This window comes from Pseudophryne corroboree, chromosome 1 (assembly GCF_028390025.1).
Source record: "Pseudophryne corroboree isolate aPseCor3 chromosome 1, aPseCor3.hap2, whole genome shotgun sequence".
Classification (NCBI taxonomy): domain Eukaryota; kingdom Metazoa; phylum Chordata; class Amphibia; order Anura; family Myobatrachidae; genus Pseudophryne; species Pseudophryne corroboree.
In genome coordinates, this window is record NC_086444.1 from 879,049,471 (window position 1) to 879,076,369 (window position 26,899).

General features: G+C 45.5%; 1 protein-coding gene and 1 long non-coding RNA gene across 3 annotated transcripts in view; one reads left to right on the forward strand and one right to left on the reverse strand.

The window, feature by feature from the left end:
• The window catches only part of LOC134915101 (cytochrome c oxidase assembly protein COX18, mitochondrial), a 124,366-nt gene extending 121,053 nt beyond the window's left edge, over window positions 1-3,313 (forward strand). For both annotated transcript variants that reach the window (XM_063920097.1, XM_063920098.1), the window contains exons 6-7: window positions 1,999-2,106; window positions 3,089-3,313. In XM_063920097.1, coding sequence (XP_063776167.1) covers window positions 1,999-2,106; window positions 3,089-3,262 — 282 coding nt within the window. In that variant the 3' untranslated portion in view covers window positions 3,263-3,313. The remainder of the gene's footprint in view (window positions 1-1,998; window positions 2,107-3,088) is intronic.
• LOC134915129 (uncharacterized) overlaps window positions 129-26,899 on the reverse strand; it is a 67,799-nt gene continuing 41,028 nt past the window's right edge. Inside the window, exon 3 of the long non-coding RNA XR_010177387.1 lies at window positions 129-332. This is a non-coding gene — a long non-coding RNA (uncharacterized LOC134915129). The remainder of the gene's footprint in view (window positions 333-26,899) is intronic.

Below are 26,899 nucleotides of genomic sequence, written 5' to 3' on the forward strand. Positions count from 1 at the left end.
AGGCAATTGATACTGAACAAAAGCTGTGTATTGTAAAGCAGCGACATCTGTTTCAGGGCAACAGCCCTTTTCTCAAGCAAATACACCAAGGTCAGGACAAACAAGCAGACATAAATCACTTACCCCCATCTAAATACCCTCACCGCCGCATCCTCTCCACGCGGCCCCGCTTCCGGAACTGAAGCCGCCGGGTCACTTCCGAAGATCGCGTCACCCGTTGCTATGGTGACCCGCTGCTTGCAGCTCACCACGCCACTGCTGTGTGTCACGGGAGGCCGGCTGAACTTCCTCCTCAGTCAGGGAACAAGTGGTGGGCGGGTCGGGATGCACCCCTAGACAAAAAAAATGAAAACACATACCTATAAAAACAATGATACAGAAGAGATCATGGGCAAACATTGTACATACATAATAATAGTGTAACCCCAGGACCGGACATCCCATGTCCCGAGATCAAACATAAGTGTAAGGGACCTGCAGAATCCCCGGCCTGTCACTCAAGCAGCCCCAGACAGTAAGGATAGAATTATACTAACAAATAGTGACAACTACAGGCCACTACACATAATCTCAATGCAAACTCAGGTACTTAACTAAAGACGATCCAGTTAATTTTATCGTTCAGGCCACGTGGCCAGAATGTGTCTAGCCTCATGATCCAGCACGTCTCTTTTTCCAATAAGACCCTATTTCCTCCCCTCAGGGATAACGGTACATGATCAATACCGAAATATTTCAAGGAGCTCAAACTATGGTCCGCTGTCTTGAAATATATATCTTGTTCCTTTGAAGTACAATTCTCAATTAACGTTTTTCTTAAATAAAATTGCTCATTAGCAAGAAGTGCACTGCTGTATTGTAGAGTAAAAGAGAATATCGGATATGTGCAGTTTGAAATTCATACATCACTAGTTCAGCCTGTAATGTTAATGCCATGTGAAGTATACATTTATCCTACGATAATACAATGCATGAACATGCATCAGACCAGCCAACAGGGACAGGAGAGTAGCTGACGGCCCGATAGTTGGTGTGCCTCCATAAATTACATGTAATCTCCATGCACAGCCTTAAGTTGGCAGTCTGCTCCCCAACATTTCCCCCACCTGTGGGCCACTGCAGCCCACGTGTGGGACAGCAGGATAATGGCTGTAAAACTGGACCATCCTGCTAGAATCGGGACGGTTAGGAGGTATGCAAATATAAAATGCGTCCGGGAAAGAGAATGCATTTTGCTGCCTATGCAGAATTGGCCACAATCTTGAGATGCAATCAACTCTTCATAAGTAACAAATGTGCCTCCCTCATATGGAAATAACAGGACCAGATGAATTGCGCATTTTACATAGGAATAAGTAGTGGGGAGAAAAAGACGCAACCGGCATTATGTCCAGTTCTGCATGAGGTACCACAGTATGTGAACAGGGAGAGTTTTCACTACTTATAAGAGTATTATAAACCCCTCCGAGTATGAAAGTATGGACCTTCACAGTCTTCCCCAAGGGTGTACACAAGTGGGCATGAATACACTCATGAATATTTGGTACCTACCCAGTCATGGCGCATCGCACTGCAGTAATTTGTTATGCAGGGATCGATATAAAAGTAACTACACCGTAACAGTCAGCCTCTGGGGGTGCTGTGCACTACCAGCGTAATCCTAAATTTCATCAACAAATGTGTATTTGTGGAAAAAGATGGCAGCATTTGTTACAGTTTGCACCCACTGCTGAGAGGCATAGGGTGACTAGTATGCCACATACACTAATGTAAGTCATTGGCTGATTGGATTATCCATCCCACCCATTAAGCATTTTGATTACTCCATCAATTTGGACATGTACACTACTCAAAATTGACCAGATTAGCTGTTGATATCTCTCTATGTATGGATACCTATAGATTAATATTATATATGAATGATTTACTAATTTCCAGTAACTTAGCAAAATTCAGCTATGTTTCTTTCTAAATATTACTTTGTCTCCTTCCGAACAGTTGTTTGCATTACGGAAAACCCAAATGTCCAGATTTCAGAAATATATGACCAACATTATACGTGGAGTTTCTGTTGTTATGATCCCAATCGCTGCCAGCGTACCCTCAGTAAGTACCTGACTGTTGTGTTCATGCTTTCAATATTTATTGAAATGCACTTTCTATATTTATTAAAATACAAATGTATCCTTATACAGCTAGCCTCAATACCCCATGTAGCAGAAGATGCCTGGCGGGAGTGAGCTGACAATTCCCGTGCAACTCCACTAGTGTTGGGTGTCTCTTTTTGCCGAAAGTCGCCCTGTGTGTATGCCCCTTAAGTGTGCCTTTAGGACTGAGGTTGGGAAACACTGCCCTATTGTAAACTCAAAATGACTTTATTAGGTCAATATACATTTTAGTTTGCTAACTTTTATTATTATTTTTAATACAATTGAATAAGCAGTATGAAGCAAATCATACACAAGAAAAATGAATTCAGTCTGTCATTTCTGCCTCCAATGAAGTATTAGGACCTTATCAGTGAGGAGGGCATATTTTAATTTTTAAGGGAAAAAAATGTATGCAGATATATCCTTATACATTGTTGCTGCGGGAGGCTGTGTTCCTGTGGCATTTCTATGATGCGTAAGCATGGCAGCCTCCCGCAGTCATAGAGTTTCCATTGTCTGCAGCCAGTAGCGGGAGGATTAGATGCCTCCACCGCCATCCCCCTGCTATAGTCACAGGTAGCAGGAGCACCGCTGCCCACTACGGTATTTGATTCCCCCCGCTAATTACTTTTTCTGCTAGCGGAGGCGCACGCCACACAGTGCTGCGGCTTTTTAGCTTGCATCACAGGCAACGATCTGAGAGTACACGTGTACGCAGTGTATCACTACAATAACTAACGTTACATCACGTCTAAAAGTTTGCGCTTCAATATATGCCCTCATTGATTAGGAGCAGGGTGCTAGAATGAACACTAAATGCCTTGATGTTTTTGAGCACGAGAAATATGCAAACATACAGGTGTTATACCACTTTCAGTTCCTTTTATGTTTCTAGGTGTTATTTTTCTATTCACTGATTCCTTTCTTGTTTCCTGCAGTGCATGGCACTCTATTGGGCGTCCTCCAGTACTGTTGGTCTGGTTCATAATCTCCTACTCCGATCTCCTACTGTTCGACGTATCTTCCGGCTTCCACGCACCAAACTTGATTCTGACACTCCTTACAAAGATCTACTGTCTGCATTTGTAGCAAAATACATTCAAAAGAAATAATCTGTGATTTTACTGTTGTCATTTTTGGACTAAAATATACCTTTTCAAAAATGTCTTTTCATCCACAACGTTTTGCTGTTTCTCATGCTGCAAACAGTATTGCTTATTTTAGTATTACTAGGATCTCAAGACAAATTCTATACAATGACATAGAACAGTAACTATAAATGGCCCCGCCTAGATGAGGTTATAATATATCAGGCCGGGGGTCAGGGGCTGCTGTTGTTTAAACTTCGTGGCTGGATGAGTACCTATCCTATTTTCATCCACTAGGGGGCACAGGAATCAATGCTGGGTATAGGATGAATGTGATGGAGTCCGGGCACCATAGGGTTTCCAAAATATTTCAGAATTTAGACAATCGCCAAGTGGACATGAGACAAATAGCTGCAGGTAGTGAAAGTTGAAGAACATTTAGGAAAGAGCAGAACATTCTGGTGGGGCAGTCCTGAATTTGGATAACTAACCTGATTAGTGAGTTAGGAGATAAGTATTGCTTGTGATGGGGAAACTACGTACCTCCAATGTTTGTAATAGTGTGGTCCTCCCCTAAAAATTTTACTTGTTAAACATCTGGGATCCAAAGTACCAAACATTGCCTTCCCATTTTGTTGGTCTGACTGGGGCAGAAGGAGGCACTCAACCTCAGGAGTTACATAGAAACATAGAATTTGATGGCAGATAAGAACCACTTGGCCCATCTAGTCTGCCCCTTTTTTATCCTTTAGGTAATCTCAACCCTTTTTGAACCTTAATTCTTTGTAAGGATATTCATATGCCTATCCCAAGCATGTTTAAATTGCTCTACAGTCTTAGCCTCTACCACCTCTGATGGGAGTCTATTCCACTTATGCACTACCCTTTCTGTGAAGTAATTTTTCCTTAAATTACCCCTGAACCCCCCCCCCCCCCCCCCCACCCCTCCAGTCTCAGTGTATGTCCTCGAGTTCTAATACTTCTCTTCCTTTGAAGAATGTTTCCCTCCTGAACTTTAAGACCCTTGGTATATTTGAATGTTTCTATCTTGTCCCCCCTTTCCCTTCTCTCCTCCAAACTATAGCCTTTCTGGGTAAGTTTTGTGATGTAGGCCATGCACCATTTTAGTTGCCCTTCTTTGTACACTCTCTAATGTGTTTATATCCTTCTGGAGATATGGTCTCCAGAACTGTACACAGATGGGAGAACGGTTATCATGGAATGGTTTACCTAATAGTATCAGGGTGCTGATAGTAATGTATGTAGGTAGAGTAGGTGATCCCCCATAACATTGACTTTAGTAACATCTCTCTTTCTAACTCATAATTACAGCTCTATAAATTAGGGGTAAGGCGCAAGACGTGGTTGTAGCTCGTATCCACCCTTCCCTCATGGCCAAGTTTTGCAGATGCAAATTTTGGTTTCCAACATTGCTTTATTTACCACCTCTGCATTGTATTTTGTTGTTATCAAGATCATCTTATGACCTAATAAACAGATCCTAAGGGTTGAGTAGTCTTCTCAGGTCAAATAAACGCACAGATCTTAGGCCGGTTACACACCTGAATGACCAATGGCTAGATTATACAGTGCTTGCCCACGGGTGATATGCGATATCTTCTAGTTGGCCTTTCTGCACGGTCAATCAGGAGATAGTGTACAATGCCATGCTGCCGAATGCAGCATGGCATCCTATATCGATCCATAGCATCACTGCATTGTGCAATGTGTTCGGGCGGCATGATATGTCGGCTTGGAACACATCGTTGTGATGTGTTCCCGGCTTTAATGTTGGTTCTGATTATCACCACAGCAATGGTCATGCAAAGAAAAAAAAATAGTTTTAGCACGTATGCAAGTAAATACTTGTGTATTTCCCATAGTCATTGCATTGCTGGCACACACATTCTTCTGTCACTTTAAACCATTCGCTGTGTAGGTCGAGTGGGGCTTGAACTCCACTTTTACCTGTAAACTGAGGAAGATGAGTCCCACTCAATAGGTAAAAGGTGCTGAAACTAAATAAATTACCCTTTCCCCACCAGTCCAGGTGATAGATGATCCTGCAGCACTGGCCAAATTATAAATGTGCCCCATCTCAGCCATACAGTACCGGCACAAACACGTATCATTTGAAAGAGCAGTATCCCATCTTTGTAATAATATACCCATCTAGTAGTTATTTTCTAGTGACGTGTGATTAAGAGGCTTCATGTGCAAAGTATTATTTATTTATTTACAGTTTCTTATATAGTGCAGCATATTCCGTTGCACTATACAATTGGAGAAACAGTAATAGAACAAAACTGGTAAGACAGACATAGAGGTAGGAGGGTCCGCTCACAAGCTTACAATCAATAGGGAAAGTAGATGTATCTCTATACATGAGTGCTTTCATTCTGCACCAAGACATCTCTTTACTTTGTGCAAATGCGCCTCTAGGTAACTGTAACTCGAGCCCTTAGTGTCGCATTCACATATCTAAGGATACCCGTAATGAAGGTGCTTGTCAAAGCTTTTCAGGGACCTCCTGCAGCTCTAATTTGATGCATTTGGTAGAGTGGTAGATCCGATTCTGATCACTTTCTGCAGTACTTTTGCCAGTGGCGGAACTGTGGGAGGCAGTGGAATCGTCTGCCGCCGGGCTCCTGACCTCAAGGGGGCACCTGTCATCCATTGCCTCCCACTGCCTGACAATCCATCGCCGCTGCGCTGAATGTGGATGGAGGAGCTTTGCCAGTGTCGTGAGTGACACGGCTGCAGCAGCTGCCTCCTTGTATCCACAGAGACGTGCTGGCAGCTGGCTGCAGCTAGGGGGAGCTCCAGCACACAACTGCTTCCAGCACTTCCAATAGAGCTGGCCGGCTGGAGCTCTCTCTTCCCCCGTCCTGCTGCTAGCCACAGGTAGGCACTGGCACCACCTGCCTCATGCTGCTGCACTGTGTATGTGTGGTGTGTGTGGTGTATGTGTGTGTATGGGGGGTGTTTACTGGGGGTATCTTTAATAAATATTGGCAGCACTGACTGTGTTTATGTTTAAGGGAGGTGTGTGTGTGTCTGTTTTTTAACGAAAGTTGTGTGTTTAAGTGAAAGAGATGTATGTGTGTGTGTGTAATTTGTGTGTGTAATTAAATGAGGCGTGGTGTGTGTAATTGTGTGTGTAGTTGAAAGAGGCATGTGTGTGTGTCTGTTTAAGTGAAAGAGGCATGTGTGTGTGTGTAATTGAAAGAGGTGTGTGTGTGTAAGTGAAAGAGGCGTGTGTAAGTGAAAGGCGTGTGTGTGTGTATGTATATATATATATATATATATATATATGTATGGAGAAAAAGGTACAGGTGCGCTGGTGATCCTATAATGAGAGTTTGTCAGTCCACAGTGAATGAATCCCTGGGCTGTAGCACTGGTGTAACCAACACCGCTGCAAATCTCCAAATGAAGCTCAGAACTCCTTGAGCAAATTGTGTCTGGAAAAAATCAGGAGAATGCGCCCATAGTGCAGATAAATTTATTTCACACATAAATTAAAAACAGGACATTCCATGGATTATAAAAGACTCGTACCATAAAAGACCCACTCTTTGGGCCAGTTAAAACACATGAAACAATCCACCAGGCTATCCACCAAACCTGCTGCAGTCAAAGACCGGACCATGCACCGCGCCGGTAGAAGCCGAACTCGTCAGGTCACTCACAGTGACGCAGCCGGGATGTGTGAGCCGGGTGGGAGAAGACACACGTCTGGCAAGCCCCGCCTCTACGCGTTTCGTAGTTACTTCGTCAGGAGGCTGACGAAGTATGTAGTGATTGAATACACCCGAATTTGTTCACAAGACCCTGAGTGCCGCTGTCTGCTTCGTGTACTTCGTAGCGTATTGTTATATATATATATATATATATATATATATATATATATATATATATATATATATGCGCATGCAGGGGGGGTTTCAGAGTACCCAGAAACCCCCCCTGCCCACCGATATATCAGTGAATCTGACCTATATTAGCTTTTTCTTTTTTAATTGAGGAGCTCCAGCAGCTGTGTCTGCTTGAATACAGCGCACATCTCCTCTCAGGCGGCAGACGGAGCAGTGTACAGCAGTGGAGAGGGAGAGCTCCAGGCGGCAATAGAGTCGTGCCTGGAAAGAAATGCGCTGCTGTGAGAACTGAGGCAACGGGTGCCGCACCAGGTCAACAGAGGACCCGGCAGCAATTGTAGTTTGGGCGAGACCCTGCCAGCTGAAGGTGCCGGGAGCAGGAACTCGAGTGGCAGTCAAACAACCTCCACACCACAGAGGGAGAAGGCGAGAGACGGAGCCGCATCCCAGCACGAGTCCAGAGCGCTGCTCAGACAGGACAGAGAAGACAGAACGCCAGTGGCTGACAGGTAGTAACCATCTTCTCCTCTCCTCGTACCCAGCTATCATTCCAGCTGGCTCCCTGCTTCTCCTGTCACTAAGCTTTCAGCCCATATTAATAGTCAGCCTCTTCCTTTGCTGCCATCATCCTGCATTCGCTATATTCCCACTCTATGGGTGGCATGGACACCCACGAGTGGAAATAGTCCCTGTTAGTCGGCATTCCGACTTTTGGGACTGCAAGGGGGCGGAATTCAGTGTACATTATATATATATATATATATATATATATATTATATTAGTGCTGGGCAAGATAACGCGTTAACGCCATAAGGCAATAACGGCGATAATATTGTTAACGCCATTAACGCTGCTGCGCCGGAAGCAGTAGCGGAAGAAGCCGCCGGAAGCAGTAATTCATTTGACCCCCTTGATGGAGAAGCCGCTGGATGCCGCCGGAGAAGAGGAAGCCACCGGATGCAGCCGGAGAAGAGAAAGCCGCCAGCCGCCATAACCTCTTGAGACTGAGACATCTTCACAATATCTCTGTGAGTACTGTTTTTTATACAGGGCCCTAGCAAAGGCATAGGATTCCCTTATAGCTGCTATTTAGTTTTTAGTTAGATAGGTAGCGATTAACTTAGAAAACAAGCGGGAGCTGCGCTGCGGTGGGACTGGGTGAGTGGGATCCCGTAGCTGGCCGGAGCTGGGTAACTTAGTTACGCACGGCTGAGGAGAAACCTCGGTCGCGTGGGATGCAGCGCGCAGGGCAGCCCTTCTCTTCTCCGGCGGGCGCCGCTGTGGGACTGGATGAGAATGGTCCCGCAGCGTGCGCGCTGGCCGGAGCGCAAGTATCAGAGACAGCGCAGGAAGCACTTCTCTTCACAGACGGCTATTCACTGGTTCTATCAACGCCGCTGTTGGACTGGTTGTGACGGGTCCCACAGCGCGTGCGCTGGCGGGGGTCAGAAGCGGCTCTGTGAGATGCGCAGATTACTGGGGAGATGGTGGTAGAGTGAACAACCCCACCCCCCCACGACAAGATTGTTCAGTGGCCATTTTTAATTCCGATTCAGGCTCCAACCTGAACCACGCCCCCCTCTCCCTCCCATATGAAGACAGGGGGAGCGGTCTCTTTATCACAGTAATAGCTCCCCCTGCTGTCCAGATTTTATATTATTATAAGCCATATCACAGGAGAAGCTATTAAAAGAGATAACAGCGCCCTCTGCTGTTATAGTCTATATTTTAGATAGGTGAGGATCTCCTGCAAAGTACTGATGTGTATATAATATACCCACAAGAGTGACCCCAATTGACTTTGACCGCAAAGTTCCCATCATTGACTAGAATGGAGGAGCGCTCCCCTCCATTCTAGGCAGTGCGCTCGTCCTGATTGACAGGGCAGGAGTGCACAGCCAATCAGGAGAGCGCCATGACGTAGCGCTCCCTGATTGGCTACAGGGACCTTCAGTGATAGAAGTCACGGGGGGGTCCCGACATTCGGGAAAAGGGGTTCCGTTTTATTATTTTAATAAAGTTCGTGGATTCCAGTTTTTTTTTTTTTATAAATTTTAGTTTATTAACTTTATTTATTTAAAAATGTTTTCACAGAAAACGGAGAAAGGAACCAAAATCTTACATGGACATTTTCATTTTAAACCTTATTAGATGGCACAGTTGATAAAACCAAAGTTATTTGTAAACACTGCAAAGCTGAATTTTCTTATCACCGGCGTACTTCGAGTCTGAAGTATCACTTAAATGCAATACACACCGTTGATGCCAGCAACTCACCCACTCAAACAAACAGTGGAGGGAAGCTTCGGCAGACTACATTGGATACAGCGTATGGGAGAAGTATAGATAAACAAAAGCAAGAAAAGCTAACAAATAACATAGCGAAGTGGATAGCTACAAACTGCAGGCCAATTAGTAATGTCGAAGATGTCGGTCTGAGGAACGTTCTTAGGATCGCAACGAATGACAGCACGTATGAGTCTCCCTCAAGACGCACCATCACAAGAAGAATACATGACTTGTATAAAAATGAGAGGACTACAAAAGCGATGGCGTTAAAATGTGCACCACATGTTGCTCTCACTGGAGATTACTGGACATCGCTGGGTAACCATAATTACCTCGGAGTTACAGTGCATTATATTGATAAACAGTGGGAGCTACATTCACATGCTCTGACTGTAATGAAAACAGAAGAGAGACAGTTTGCTGAAACGTGCACTGAACATTTTATTCATGTTGCACAGGAGTGGAACATTTCAGATAAAGTCGGCACACTTAGCACAGATAGTGCAAGAAATATGATTGCTGCTGCAAGACACCTGCCTTTTGAACATGTCCCCTGCACTGCGCACAATCTCCAGCGTTCTGTCACAGTATCTCTGCAGAACAGTGCGTTTGACAATGTCCTGGCCAAATGCAGAAAAGTTGTAGGCCACTTTAAACACAGTCCAGCAAGTGCTGCAGAATTACAAAAACAACAAATTCAACATAGACAAAAGAAGGAGTCGCTTATACAAGGTATTCCAACCAGATGGAATTCGACTCTGGACATGATAAAGTGTCTGTAGAAATAAACAGCCACTGAGGGATGTCCTCACCACACCCAACACCAAGATTGCCATGCCAACTACAGCTGAAATGGACAAACTGCAGATGTTGGAAACGCTACTGGAGCCATGCAGGTATATTTTACATACTTCATATATTTCATTTTATCTATCGTCCTAGTGGATGCTGGGGTTCCTGAAAGGACCATGGGGAATAGCGGCTCCGCAGGAGACAGGGCACAAAAAGTAAAGCTTTAGGATCAGGTGGTGTGCACTGGCTCCTCCCCCTATGACCCTCCTCCAAGCCTCAGTTAGATTTTTGTGCCCGGCCGAGAAGGGTGCAATCTAGGTGGCTCTCCTAAAGAGCTGCTTAGAAAAGTTTAGCTTAGGTTTTTTATTTTACAGTGAGTCCTGCTGGCAACAGGATCACTGCAACGAGGGACTTAGGGGAGAAGAAGTGAACTCACCTGCGTGCAGGATGGATTGGCTTCTTTGGCTACTGGACATTAGCTCCAGAGGGACGATCACAGGTACAGCCTGGATGGTCACCGGAGCCTCGCCGCCGGCCCCCTTGCAGATGCTGAAAAGAGAAGAAGGTCCAGAATCGGCGGCAGAAGACTCCTCAGTCTTCTTAAGGTAGCGCACAGCACTGCAGCTGTGCGCCATTGCTCTCAGCACACTTCACACGGCAGTCACTGAGGGTGCAGGGCGCTGGGAGGGGGGCGCCCTGGGAGGCAATGTAAACCTATTTTTTGGCAAAAAATACCTCACATATAGCCTCCGGGGGCTATATGGAGATATTTAACCCCTGCCAGAATCCGTTGAAGAGCGGGAGACGAGCCCGCCGAAAAAGGGGCGGGGCCTATCTCCTCAGCACACAGCGCCATTTTCCCTCACAGAAAGGCTGGAGGGAAGGCTCCCAGGCTCTCCCCTGCACTGCACTACAGAAACAGGGTTAAAACAGAGAGGGGGGGCACTAATTTGGCGTTAGAAATATATAAAAAGATGCTATAAGGGAAAACACTTATATAAGGTTGTCCCTATATAATTATAGCGTTTTTTGGTGTGTGCTGGCAAACTCTCCCTCTGTCTCTCCAAAGGGCTAGTGGGTCCTGTCCTCTATCAGAGCATTCCCTGTGTGTGTGCTGTGTGTCGGTACGTGTGTGTCGACATGTATGAGGACGATGTTGGTGAGGAGGCGGAGCAATTGCCTGTAATGGTGATGTCACTCTCTAGGGAGTCGACACCGGAATGGATGGCTTATTTAGGGAATTACGTGATAATGTCAACACGCTGCAAGGTCGGTTGACGACATGAGACGGCCGACAAACAATTAGTACCGGTCCAGACGTCTCAAAAACACCGTCAGGGGTTTTAAAACGCCCGTTTACCTTAGTCGGTCGACACAGACACGGACACTGAATCCAGTGTCGACGGTGAATAAACAAATGTATTCCTTATTAGGGCCACACGTTAAGGGCAATGAAGGAGGGGTTACATATTTCTGATACTACAAGTACCACAAAAGAGGGTATTATGTGGGATGTGAAAAAACTACCTGTAGTTTTTCCTGAATCAGATAAATTAAATGAAGTGTGTGATGATGCGTGGGTTCCCCCCGATAGAAAATTATTGGCGGTATACCCTTCCCCGCCAGAAGTTAGGGCGCGTTGGGAAACACCCCTTAGGGTGGATAAGGCGCTCACACGCTTATCAAAACAAGTGGCGGTACCGTCTATAGATAGGGCCGTCCTCAAGGAACCAGCTGACAGGAGGCTGGAAAATATCATATAAAAGTATATACACACATACTGGTGTTATACTGCGACCAGCGATCGCCTCAGCCTGGATGTGCAGAGCTGGGGTGGCTTGGTCGGATTCCCTGACTAAAAATATTGATACCCTTGACAGGGACAGTATTTTATTGACTATAGAGCATTTAAAGGATGCATTTCTATATATGCGAGATGCACAGAGGGATATTTGCACTCTGGCATCAAGAGTAAGTGCGATGTCCATATCTGCCAGAAGATGTTTATGGACACGACAGTGGTCAGGTGATGCAGATTCCAAACGGCACAAAGGTGTATTGCCGTATAAAGGAAGAGGAGTTATTTGGGGTCGGTCCATCGGACCTGGTGGCCACGGCAACTGCTGGAAAATCCACCGTTTTTACCCTAAGTCACATCTCTGCAGAAAAAGACACCGTCTTTTCAGCCTCAGTCCTTTCGTCCCTATAAGAGTCATATTTGCCCAGGGATAGAGGAAAGGGAAGAAGACTGCAGCAGGCAGCCCATTCCCAGGAACAGAAGCCTTCCACCGCTTCTGCCAAGCTCTCAGCATGACGCTGGGACCGTACAGGACCCTTGGATCCTACAAGTAGTATCCCAGGGGTACAGATTGGAATGTCGAAACGTTTCCCCCTCGCAGGCTCCTGAAGTCTGCTTTACCAAGGTCTCCCTCCGACAAGGAGGCAGTATGGAAAAAAATTCACAAGCTGTATTCCCAGCAGGTGATAATCAAATTACCCCTCCTACAACAAGGAAAGGGGTATTATTCCACACTATATTGTGGTACTGAAGCCAGAAGGCTAGGTGAGACCTATTCTAAATCTAAAAAATTTGAACACTTACAAAGGTTCAAAGCAAGAGGGAGTCACTCAGAGCAGTGATAACGAACCAGGAAGAAGGGACTATAAAGTGTCCCGGGACATCAGGGATGCTTACCTCCATGTCCCAAATTTGCCCTTCTCACTAAGGGTACCTCAGGTTCGTGGTATAGAACTGTCACTATCAGTTTCAGACGCTGCCGTTTGGATTGTCCACGGCACCCCGGGTCTTTACCAAGGTAATGGCCGAAATGATGATTCTTCTTCGAATAAAAGGAGTCTTAAATTACCCCTTACTTGGACGATCTCCTGATAAGGGCAAAGTCCAGGGAACAGTTGGAGGTCGGAGTAGCACTATCTCGGATACTGCTACAACAGCACGGGTGGATTCTAAATATTCCAAAATCGCAGCTGATCCTGACGACACGTCTGCTGTGCCTAGGGATGATTCTGGACACAGTCCAGAAAAAGGTGTTTCTCCCGGAAGAGAAAGCCAGGGAGTTATCCGAGCTAGTCAAGAACCTCCTAAAACCAGGAAAAGTGTCAGTGCATCATTGCACAAGGGTCCTGGTAAAAATGGTGGCTTCCTACGAAGCAATTCCATTCGGCAGATTTCACGCAAGAACTTTTCAGTGGGATCTGCTGGACAAATGGTCCGGATCGCATCTTCAGATGCATCAGCGGATAACCCTATATCCAAGGACAAGGGTGTCTCTCCTGTGGTGGTTACAGAGTGCTCATCTTCTAGAGGGCCGCAGATTCGGCATTCAGGATTGGATGCTGGTGACCACGGAGGCCAGCCCGAGAGGCTGGGGAGCAGTCACACAAGGAAAAAATTTCCAGGGAGTGTGATCAAGTCTGGAGACTTTTCTCCACATAAATATACTGGAGCTAAGGGTAAATTTATAATGCTCTAAGCTTAGCAAGACCTCTGCTTCAAGGTCAGCCGGTATTGATCCAGTGGGAAAAACATCACGGCAGTCGCCCAAGTAAACAGACAGGGCGGCGCAAGAAGCAGGAGGGCAATGGCAAAAACTGCAAGGACTTTTCGCTGGGCGGAAAATCATGTGATAGCACTGTCAGCAGTGTTTCATTCCGGGAGTGGAAACTGGGAAGCAGACTTCCTCAGCATGCACGACCTCCACCCGGGAGAGTGGAAACTTCATCGGGAAGTTTTTCCACATGATTGTGAACCGTTGGGAAATACCAAGGTGGACATGATGGCGTCCCGTCTGAACAAAAAACGGGACAGGTATTGCGCCAGGTCAAGAGACCCTCAGGCAATAGCTGTGGACGTTCTGGTAACACCGTGGGTGTACCAGTCGGTGTATGTGTTCCCTACTCTGCTTCTCATACCTAAGGTACTGAGAATTATAAGACGTAGAGGAGTAAGAACTATACTCATGGCTCCGGATTGGCCAAGAAGGACTTGGTACCCGGAACTTCAAGAGATGCTCACAGAGGACTTATGGCCTCTGCCGCTAAGAAGGGACTTGCTTCAGCAAGTACCATGTCTGTTCCAAGACTTACCGCAGCTGCGTTTGACGGCATGGCGGTGGAACGCCGGATCCTAAGGGAAAAAGGCATTCCGGAAGAGGTCATTCCTACCCTGGTCAAAGCCAGGAAGGAGGTGACCGCACAACATTATCACCACATGTGGCGAAAATATGTTGCGTGGTGTGAGGCCAGGAAGGCCCCACGAAGAAATTTCAACTCGGTCGATTCCTGCATTTCCTGCAAACAGGAGTGTCTATGGGCCTCAAATTGGGGCCCATTAAGGTTCAAATTTCGGCCCTGTCGATTTTCTTCCAGAAAGAATTGGCTTCAGTTCCTGAAGTCCAGAAGTTTGTCAAGGGAGTATTGCATATACAACCCCCTTTTGTGCCTCCAGTGGCACTGTGGGATCTCAACGTAGTTCTGGGATTCCTCAAATCACATTGGTTTAAAACCAGTCAAATCTGTGGATTTGAAGCATCTCACATGAAAAGTGACCATGCTCTTGGCCCTGGCCTGGGCCAGGCGAGTGTCAAATTGGTGGTTTTTTTCTCAAAAAAGCCCATATCTGTTTGTCCATTCGGACAGGGCAGAGCTGCGGACTCGTCCCCAGTTCTCTCCCTAAGTTGGTGTCAGTGTTTCACCTGAACCAGCTTATTGTGGTGCCTTGCGCCTACTAGGGACTTGGAGGACTCCAAGTTGCTGGATGTTGTCAGGGCCCTGAAAGTATAGGTTCCAGGACGGCTGGAGTCAGGAAAACTGACTTGCTGTTATCCTGTATGCACCCAACAAACTAGGTGCTCTTGCTTCTAAGCAGACTATTGCTAGTTGGATGTGTAATACAATTCAGCTTGCACATTCTGTGGCAGGCCTGCCACAGCCAAAATATGTAAATGCCCATTCCACAAGGAAGGTGGGCTCATCTTGGGCGGCTGCCCGAGGGGTCTCGGCATTACAACTTTGCCGAGCTGCTACTTGGTCAGGGGCAAACACGTTTGCAAAATTCTACAAATTTGATACCCTGGCTGAGGAGGACCTGGAGTTCTCTCATTCGGTGCTGCAGAGTCATCCGCACTCTCCCGCCCGTTTGGGAGCTTTGGTATAATCCCCATGGTCCTTTCAGGAACCCCAGCATCCACTAGGACGATAGAGAAAATAAGAATTTACTTACCGATAATTCTATTTCTCGGAGTCCGTAGTGGATGCTGGGCGCCCATCCCAAGTGCGGATTATCTGCATTACTTGTACATAGTTACAAAAAATCGGGTTATTATTGTTGTGAGCCATCTTTCAGAGGCTCCGCTGTTATCATACTGTTAACTGGGTTCAGATCACAGGTTGTACAGTGTGATTGGTGTGGCTGGTATGAGTCTTACCCGGGATTCAAAATCCTTCCTTATTGTGTACGCTCGTCCGGGCACAGTATCCTAACTGAGGCTTGGAGGAGGGTCATAGGGGGAGGAGCCAGTGCACACCACCTGATCCTAAAGCTTTACTTTTTGTGCCCTGTCTCCTGCGGAGCCGCTATTCCCCATGGTCCTTTCAGGAACCCCAGCATCCACTACGGACTCCGAGAAATAGAATTATCGGTAAGTAAATTCTTATTTTTCCACTGTCCTGTCTGTAAAAAATATAGCATGAATGGGATGTAGTTAGGTAGGTTTAGGCACTTACTGGTGGTGGGTAGGGAGCAGGGAGGGTTAGGGTTAGTAGGGAGCAGGGAGGGTTAGGGTTAGTAGGGAGCAGGGAGGGTTAGGGTTTGGCTGCATGGAGGGAGAGTTAGGGTTAGGCAGCACCAGCGGACTTTTAGGGTTGTTATTATTATTATCCTTTATTTATATGGCTCCACAAGGGTTCCGCAGCGCCCAATTACAGAGTACATATGCACATAATCAAAACAGGAAAACAGTGACTTACAGTTGATGACAATTTAGGGCAAGTACAGGGTAACTAAGCGTAACTACACCAGTAAATGACAGAGAAGTTCCAGGTGGCCAAAAAACTGCTTGATTTGGGCAGTTGAGGATTATTAAAGTAAGAAAAGGATAAGCACATGAGGGAAGAGGGCCCTACTCGTGAGAGCTTACAATCTAAGGGTTAGGCACTATGCAGGGAGGGTTAAGGGTAGGGAGGGTTAGTATACTTACCGGGGACTTTTGGGTATCTGGATTCCAGGATGCCGCTGTCAGTCTTCTGACCACCAGCATTCTCCCGTACCCAAAGAAATGGGTTTGATTTATTTTTTGCTGTTGCAGGTATGTGACTGAACTTCTGGGAGGAGAAAAGTATGTTTCATGCTCTGTAGTTCTGCCTGCTTTTTGCCATCTCTCTCAGGTCATGGAGAGTTCAGATGATGACCCTGCCTACGTAGTCAAATTTAAGTCTACATTCAGAACAGACCTGGAGACACGCAAAGAAAATGCCGACATTGCATATCTGAAGATTGCTACCGCATTGGACCCTAGATTCAAGGACCTCAAGTGTATACCCAGAGTTGAGAGGGGTGAGGTGTGGGCCTTAGTCACCAACTTACTAAAGGAATAGAGGTTTGTTGCAGAGAAACCTGTGGAAGCAACAACATCAGAGCCACCAAATAAAAAGTTAGCCCTATTGGCTGCTTCATCAGAGTCTGATTCCGAACAGGAGGAAGATTCAGTTGAGAACAGTGTGCGTCGATTGAGAGCGGAGCCCACCATCAGTACAGAGTCTTGTCCATTAGAGTGGTGGTCCAAACATGCAGGCTCACACAGCAGGCTGGCCTCCATTGCACAGAAGTACTTGGCCACACCTGCAACATCAGTACCCTGTGAAAGGTTGTTTTCTCTTGCTGGTCATATTGTACAGAAGAAGAGAGTTTCTTTATCATCTGAAAATGTAAATAACCTTGTGTGTCTTAGCAACTGGCTTGGTGCAGAGCAGTAAATAGGTTACATACCTAAAATATATCTGTCCAATCTGGTGGGAACTAAAATCTAGATTTAGATTCTCAGAAAACATATTTTATTTTTAATTTTTTAACGTTTTTTAAATGCTACTGTGTTAAGGGAAAACTGCAAACCAAATGTTATTGCAGTGTTTAATGTTATTGCACTGTTGTTCATATAGAAGTACTAAAGTGCGCAATACACCACTTTTGAATTCATTATTGACTTTAGTCTGATAATAATACGATTAATCGCTATTAATCGCATGAAATCCTGCGATTAATTGCGATTAAAAATTTTAATCGTTGCCTATATATATATATATATATATATATATATATATATATATATATATAGGCAACGATTAAAATTTTTAATCGCAATTAATATATATACAGGTTGAGTATCCCTTATCCAAAATGCTTGGGACCAGAGGTATTTTGGATATCGGATTATTCCGTATTTTGGAATAATTGCATACCATAATGAGATATCATGGTGATGGGACCTAAATCTAAGCACAGAATGCATTTATGTTACATATACACCTTATACACACAGCCTGAAGGTAATTTTAGCCAATATTTTTTATAACTTTGTGCATTAAACAAAGTGAGTGTACATTCACACAATTCATTTATGTTTCATATACACATTATACACACAGCCTAAAGGTCATTTAATACAATATTTTGAATAACTTTGTGTATTAAACAAAGTTTGTGTACATTGAGCCATCAAAAAACAAAGGTTTCACTATCTCACTCTCACTCAAAAAAGTCCGTATTTCGGAATATTCCGTATTTCGGAATATTTGGATATGGGATACTCAACCTGTATATATATTCTGGAACCCCCCCCCCTCCTAAAAATCCTGCGTTTGCCCCTGGTGTGTGTTTGTGTGTGTGTGTAATTGAATGAGGCGTGGTTTGTTTGTGTGTGTGTAATTGAATGAGGCGTGGTGTGTTTGTGTGTGTGTAATTGAATGTGGTGTGTGAGTGTGTGTATCTTTCATCCGAGACCGCCGTGTCCTGAGTCTTATTTTTATCAATCAAGTCCCGTGAGTGCCACTTGTGTGTATATATATATATATATATGTATGTATATATATATATATATATATAGTAGACAACAAAGCAGGCGGCACTCCAAGTCTGTTTGAAATTCAAGTGTATTTCACACAAAACATGATCCGACGTTTCGGGGTCCAAGCGCCCCTTTGTCAAGGTGAACAAAGGGGCGCTTGGACCCCGAAACGTCGGATCATGTTTTGTGTGTGAAATACACTTGAATTTCAAACAGACTTGGAGTGCCGCCTGCTTTGTTGTCTACTATCCAGTTTTATCTGAGATGGCACCCAAGCACTAAGTCCAGGAGGGGGAGTGCCGGTCCTCACAGTCTTCCTATATATATATATATATATATATATATATATATTCCTATGTGTATAGGGGGGGGGGGGGCACCAACATTTTATCATGCCTCCGGGCGACTGGGGCCAACTTACGCCACTGACTTTTGCACAGATGTGCCAACCCGTGAGTGTTAGGGCGCACAATCCTATCTGAACCTGATGATTCACTGATTGCTTCACTGGTTTGAACCAGTAGCCATTAGTATTGCTAGATTCTGGTTATTCTATAATAGGGTGGCAAAAGCGCAGAAAACTTGCTTATTCCATGTGCTAGATTGGTGAGCCATCTTTCTGATATTTTTCACTCTATAACATAGACCAGATTTCCTTTTCCTCAGATACGTCACACTAAATGCTAACATACTTTGGATGCTTAAATATTTCCCTAATAAAATATACAACATTAATAAATTTGTGCAATCCATTAAAGTAACATGACCAATATAATTCAATATTTCTACACCATGGACATACTTCAATCATTTTCAGAATTACTTCCTTCTAGGATGCTTATAAAAGGTCCAAGAAAAATGTAATACCTTCCGCTTAGTCTCTATAACATGCAACATAGCTAATTAAGAGCATCCGAGCTTGCAGTGTGTTGCAGAGAGTGAGTATCTTTCCGCTAAGTATAAGCTATACAGTTCAATCTCTTTGTTGTTCCTGCCAGCAACTGGCTAAAGTTTCACTAAAATGAAAATCCCTATTTTCTAACCAGAGACTTTCATCTACCTTAAACCCTAATCATCGCTCCTTTGTAATGAGCGTTACATTTCCACATTGTTGCTTGATGTCTTTGATGTGCCTAAAAGTATTCAAATTGCTGATCTTTAAAAGATTAGGAGCTCTGCTGCTCTGACAAGGGACATTATATGAAACTTTGACAAGTGCTAAAAGATGACCCAGTCCTATGAAGTATACTGCATTTACAGCACTTCAACCATTATCTTAATGTCATTTATTTGGCATTGATTAAAATAAAAGTAACTTTTCTGTAGTTCTTGTTTATTTTAACCAGTTAAATCGATACATATAGTTAGTAACTGCTTGATCAGTATTAGATTCCCATTTCAATGTTAATTAAATAGTTAAAGTACTGCAAACTATCTCAGGGGGAGATGGGTTTTATCTGCAAATAGAATTATGTTCAGCTTTACTTAAGGCCGGTTTACATTGATTGTAAATCAATCAAAATCTGTCTCAACTGATGTTGGATTTCAGGGGCATTTACCCATGTTTTCTCTGACGTCCTAGTGGATGCTGGGGACTCCGTAAGGACCATGGGGAATAGACGGGCTCCGCAGGAGACTGGGCACTCTATAGAAAGATTTAGGACTATCTAGTGTGAACTGGCTCCTCCCCCTATGACCCTCCTCCAAGCCCCAGTTAGATTTCTGTGCCCGGCTGAGCTGGATGCACACTAGGGGCTCTCCTGAGCTCCTAGCAGAAAGTATAGTTTAGGTTTTTTATTTTCAGTGAGACCTGCTGGCAACAGGCTCACTGCAACGAGGGACTAAGGGGAGAAGAAGCGAACCTACCTAAGTGGTGGTAACTTGGGCTTCTTAGGCTACTGGACACCATTAGCTCCAGAGGGATCGAACACAGGACCCGACCTCGTCGTCCGTTCCCGGAGCCGCGCCGCCGTCCCCCTTACAGAGCCAGAAACAAGAAGGTGGTCCGGAAAATCTGCGGCTGAAGACTTCTGTCTTCTCCAAGGTAGCGCACAGCACTGCAGCTGTGCGCCATTGCTCCTCATGCACACCACACACTGCGGTCGCTGATGGGTGCAGGGCGCTGGGGGGGTGCCCTGAGCAGCAATAATAACACCTTGGCTGGCAAAACTAACACCATATATAGCCCCAGAGGCTATATAGGTGTATATTAACCCCTGCCAGAAACGATAAAATAGCGGGAGAAAGCCCGCCGAAAAAAGGGGCGGAGCCAACTCCCTCAGCACACTGGCGCCATTATTCCCTCACAGTTCCGCTGGAAGGAAGCTCCCTGGCTCTCCCCTGCAGTCCTGCACTACAGAAAGGTTAAAAAAGAGAGGGGGGGGCACAATTTAGGCGCAGTATATATATATATATATATATATATATATATATATATATATAGGCAGCTATAGGGGAAAACACTCTGTATAGTTATATCCCTGTGTTATATAGCGCCCTGGTGTGTGCTGGCATACTCTCCCTCTGTCTCCCCAAAGGGCTTTGTGGGGTCCTGTCCTCTGTAAGAGCATTCCCTGTGTGTCTGCTGTGTGTCGGTACTGCTGTGTCGACATGTATGATGAGGATAATGATGTGGAGGCGGAGCAAATGCCTGTGAATGTGATGTCACCCCCTGCGGGGTCGACACCAGTGTGGATGGACTTATGGAAGGAATTACGTGACAGTGTCAGCTCCTTACATAAAAGGTTTGACGACATAGGACAGCCGGCTACTCAGCTTGTGCCTGTCCAAGCGTCTCAAATGTCATCAGGGGCTGTAAAACGCCCGCTACCTCAGATGACAGATACAGATGTCGACACGGATACCGACTCCAGTGTCGACGATGATGAGACGAGTGTACCCTCCAATAGATCCACCCGTTATATGATTGAGGCTATGAAAAATGTATTACACATTTCTGATGATACCCCAGGTACCACAAAAAAGGGTATTATGTTTGGTGAGAAAAAACTACCAGTAGTTTTTCCTGCATCTGACGAACTAAATGAGGTGTGTGCGGAAGCGTGGACTTCCCCAGATAAGAAATTGATCATTACTAAACGGTTAATGGCTGCGTACCCTTTCCCGCCAGAGGATAGGTCACGCTGGGAAACACCCCCTAGGGTAGATAAAGCGCTGACACGCTTATCAAAGAAGGTGGCACTACCGTCTCCGGATACGGCCGCCCTAAAAGAACCTGCTGATAGAAAGCAGGAAAGTACCCTAAAAGCTATATACACACACACTGGCATTATATTGAGACCCGCTATTGCATCAGCTTGGATGTGCAGTGCTGCTGCTGCGTGGTCAGACTCCCTGTCGGAAAACATTGAAACCATGGATAGGGACAATATTTTGCTAACGATTGACCATATAAAAGACGCGGTCTTATACATGCGTGATGCACAGAGGGATATTTGCCGGCTGGCATCAAAAATAAGCGCTATGTCCATTGCCGCCAGACGGGGGTTATGGACTAGGCAATGGTCAGGTGATGCCGACTCCAAGCGGCACATGGAAGTTTTACCCTATAAAGGGGTGGAACTTTTTTGGGAAGGTCTTTCAGACCTCGTTTCCACAGCTACTGCTGGGAAATCGACCTTTTTGCCACAGGCTACCCCACAGCAAAAGAAGGCACCGTATTATCAAGTACAGTCCTTTCGGCCCCAGAAAAATAAGCGGGCTAGAGGCTCATCCTTTCTGCCGAGGGGCAGAGGAAGGGGGAAAAAGCTGCAGCACACAGCTAGTTCCCAGGAGCAGAAGTCCTCCCCTGCGTCCGGTAAGTCCACAGCATGACGCTGGGGCTGCTCAGGCGGAATCGGGAACGGTGGGGGCACGTCTCAGGTTTTTCAGCACACAGTGGGCTCTCTCACAAGTGGATCCCTGGGTCCTTCAAGTAGTATCTCAGGGGTACAGGCTGGAATTCGAGACGTCTCCCCCCCCCCCGCCATTTCCTAAAATCTGCCTTGCCGGCAACTCCTTCTGCCAGGGAGGCAGTGTTGGTGGCTATTCAAAAACTGTATTCACAGAAAGTGATTGTCAAGGTACCCCTCTTTCAGCAAGGAAAGGGTTACTACTCCACAATGTTTGTGGTACCGAAACTGGACGGTTCGGTGAGACCCATCTTAAATTTAAAAGCCTTGAACACTTATATCAAAAGGTTCAAGTTCAAGATGGAATCGCTCAGGGCGGTTATTGCGAGCCTGGAGGAGGGGGATTACATGGTATCCCTGGACATCAGATTTGTGTTACAGGACTGTCACTTTCAGTTCCAGACGCTGCCGTTTGGGTTATCCACGGCACCGAGGGTCTTTACCAAGGTAATGGCCGAAATGATAATACTCCTTCGCAAGAAGGGAGTTTTAATTATCCCGTACTTGGACGATCTCCTGATAAAGGCGAGGTCCAAAGAACAGTTGATAGTGGGGGTGGCACTCTCTCAGGAAGTGCTACAACAGCACGGCTGGATTCTAAACATTCCAAAGTCACAGCTGGTCCCGACGACACGTCTTCTGTTCCTGGGAATGATTCTGGACACAGACCAGAAAAGAGTGTTTCTTCCACTGGAAAAAGCCGAGGAATTGTCATCTCTGGTCAGAGACATCCTAAAACCAGGAAAAGTGTCGGTACATCAATGCACACGAGTCCTGGGAAAAATGGTAGCTTCGTACGAAGCAATTCCATTCGGAAGGTTCCACGCAAGGACGTTCCAGTGGGACCTGTTGGACAAATGGTCCGGGTCCCATCTCCAGATGCAACAGCGGATAACCCTATCGGCCAGAACCAGGGTGTCGCTGCTGTGGTGGCTGCAGAGGGCTCATCTACTAGAGGGCCGCAGATTCGGAATACAGGACTGGGTCCTGGTGACCACGGATGCCAGCCTTCGGGGCTGGGGGGCAGTCACAAAGGGAAGAAATTTCCAAGGACTGTGGTCAAATCAGGAGATTTCTCTTCACATAAATATCCTGGAGCTAAGGGCCATTTACAATGCCCTAAGCCAGGCAAGACCCCTGCTTCAAAACCAGCCGGTACTGATCCAGTCAGACAACATCACGGCGGTCGCCCATGTAAACAGACAGGGCGGCACGAGAAGCAGGATGGCGATGGCAGAAGCCACAAGGATTCTCAGATGGGCAGAGAATCATGTGTTAGCACTGACGGCAGTGTTCATTCCGGGAGTGGACAACTGGGAAGCAGACTTCCTCAGCAGGCACGACCTCCACCCGGGAGAATGGGGACTTCATCCAGAAGTCTTCCAAATGCTGGTCAACCGTTGGGAAAAACCACAGGTAGACATGATGGCGTCCCGCCTCAACAAGAAGTTGAAAAGATATTGCGCCCGGTCAAGAGACCCTCAGGCGATAGCGGTGGACGCTCTAGTGACACCATGGGTGTACCAGTCGGTTTATGTGTTTCCTCCTCTACCTCTCATACCCAAGGTACTGAGAATAATAAGAAGGCGAGGAGTGAAAACCATACTCGTGGTTCCGGATTGGCCAAGAAGAGCTTGGTACCCGGAACTTCAAGAGATGCTTACAGAGGACCCTTGGCCTCTGCCGCTCAGACAAGACCTGCTGCAGCAGGGACCCTGTCTGTTCCAAGACTTACCGCGGCTGCGTTTGACGGCATGGCGGTTGAACACCGGATCCTGAAGGAAAAGGGTATTCCGGAGGAAGTCATCCCTACCCTGATCAAAGCCAGGAAGGATGTCACCGCAAGACATTATCACCGCATTTGGCGAAAATATGTTGCTTGGTGTGAGGCCATGAAGGCCCCGACGGAGGAATTTCAACTGGGTCGATTCCTGCACTTCCTGCAAGCAGGGGTGACGTTGGGCCTCAAATTGGGGTCCATAAAGGTCCAGATTTCGGCTCTGTCGATTTTCTTCCAAAAAGAACTGGCTTCACTGCCCGAAGTTCAGACTTTTGTAAAAGGAGTACTGCATATTCAGCCTCCTTTTGTGCCCCCAGTGGCACCTTGGAATCTCAATGTGGTTTTGGCATTCCTGAAATCACATTGGTTCGAACCACTTAAGACTGTGGATTTAAAATATCTCACGTGGAAAGTGGTCATGCTGTTGGCCCTGGCGTCGGCCAGGCGGGTTTCAGAATTGGCGGCTTTGTCTTGTAAAAGCCTTTATCTGATTTTCCATATGGATAGGGCAGAATTGAGGACTCGTCCTCAGTTTCTCCCAAAGGTGGTCTCAGCTTTTCACTTGAACCAACCTATTGTGGTGCCTGCGGCTACTAGGGACTTGGAGGATTCCAAGTTGCTGGACGTAGTCAGGGCCCTAAAAATTTATATTTCCAGGACGGCTGGAGTCAGAAAGACTGATTCGCTGTTTATCCTGTGTCAAAGTCAGAAAAATATCTCTATACACACTGCCATATTTGCACCTCATACAGGTCCGTGCTGCGCATGCGTACGCTCTCCCGTACGTGCGCATACTCACAGTCGCGGGCACCCGCAGGCGCACGGTATGCGTATTTACGGTAGAGTTTCTGTGTGCCCAGCGTGCGACTCAATCGTTACATAATTCAACCATATAATGTATTTTATAAGTTAATATCCCCCTGAGTCCAACAGGTATCAGTGGGTCTCAAATGGCTCTTTGACCTTAGAGATCCCCCAAACAATAGTTTGCATGTTGTGAGGGCTTCACATGGTGTTATGCATAGGTAAGCACAGGAATAGTAATTGAAGATTAATTGTATTCCAAATCAGTATCTTTCCCGCAGACGGAGTACAATAGCCTTTAATTACACTGAGCTTTGAGACTCAATGAGGAGGGCCAACACCTGTGTTTACCAATGGGTTAGGATTTGTCTCCAGAAGAATGATTGCTGAGATGTCATTGTCTCAACTGAGAGTAGACAGTGAGATAGTATTCGCCAAACAATAGCTTCCCACAAGACAGGAATGTGTTGGTCATCACCCATTGTTTTGCATAACCAAGGCCACTGATGCAGCTGGCTCACATGCTGTGAGGGACACACACACACACATCTTGTTGTTGACACACCCCCAGAGCTGGAATGAGGGTATGATATACCCACTGGAGATCACAGGGCTCACTCACTCACTCACACAGCTACCTGGCACCCAGCAGCATGGAGGCTACATCCCCAGGACTGACCTACAAACTAAAGGCTAAGTATTGAATTCACATGGCTAGATAAGGAAATCTAGATAGATTGCTTTAAGGTCAATGGTGCTGGATTAAATAGGATATTGTAACTTGGTTGTGTGATTGTTGGGTGTTTGTGTTGACACTCTGTGAAGTCTGTGATGAATTGGAACAGTAGACAATCTGTAGCATAGTATTTGTGGTATTTGTTTGCCTATGGTGATTTAAAATAGATTGTGCTGGTTAGTTATAATATATCTTGTTAATCATAAATACCACCATGCAGTTACGTTTGAACATGTGCTGGTAGCAATGGCAGGCTGAGATGTGTGGTTACATTGTGATCTGGTCTTGTGATGAATATGCTCTGGTTATTGAGATACTGAAGTTGTTTGGAATGTGAAAGTGAATAAGATGGTTCTAGGAAGTTGGATTGAAATTGTGAAAGGTGATTTAGATGGTTTGGAATTGTAAAATCAGAACATATGCATTGTTCTGAGGCTTGGACATTTTGGAATAAAATGGAGTCTTGTGTCTTCTGCTATGTGATTGTGGTGTAGTAGAGAGTGCCATGTGTTTGGACCTGCAAATCTAAAATGGCTGCTGCCGGGTATTTTCCCCTCCCCCTTTCAACCATGTGTTGCAGTCTTCATGGGAGTTTTCTCAAAATGGAGTCTAGCTTCTGTCCCATGCGGTATTGTAGGGTTGTGTTGTATATAGGGACAGCCAGTATGGGTAAGGTCAAGTATTTTCTCCACAAAGATTCTCAGCATTGAATAACTGCGCAGCGATTGTTCCTCACATGTGTAAGCTTCTCTGAAATCATATTGATCTTCTTGTTATTATGAGCCATTTCTCTCTCTCTCTCTTCCCCTCTTTCTCTCTTATTTTCCCTTAAATAGTATTGTATTGTATTTCCTGTGTAGTTATCTGGTTAGGTAGTCTATGTTATATTGTAGTGTATGATTTGTATTTGTATTAATTCTTTTGCAAGTATATCATTCATAATATATATATTAGGCGTTGGACCCTGAGCACGGTATCTGTGTATTTCTTATAGTGTTAAGTATTCTCAGAGCGTCGGTGACGCTAGAACAGCTTTAAAGGTAATAAGGTTATACTGTGTTGCATTTACACTCTACCACTACACAGAGGTTTACAGTATAAGTACATTCCTTAAGGTATAGTTAAGGGAGTACCCTTGCGGTACTTTTTGCGCCAATTGCGTACTGTGTTCTTTAACCTTTAACGTGTTTTTAATAAGATAAATATTTAGCTTTGTTAGATGGGGGCTCTGGTCCGCGATATCACGATCTTAATGATGCACTGTACATTACAAACGCGGCTGTAATTGACCGGCTAATGATGGACATCTCGCAAAATGCTGAAAGAAAAAAAAAAAAAAAACATCCACGTTAATGTATTGTGGTATCAGTAAGACGCTGATAGGAAATTT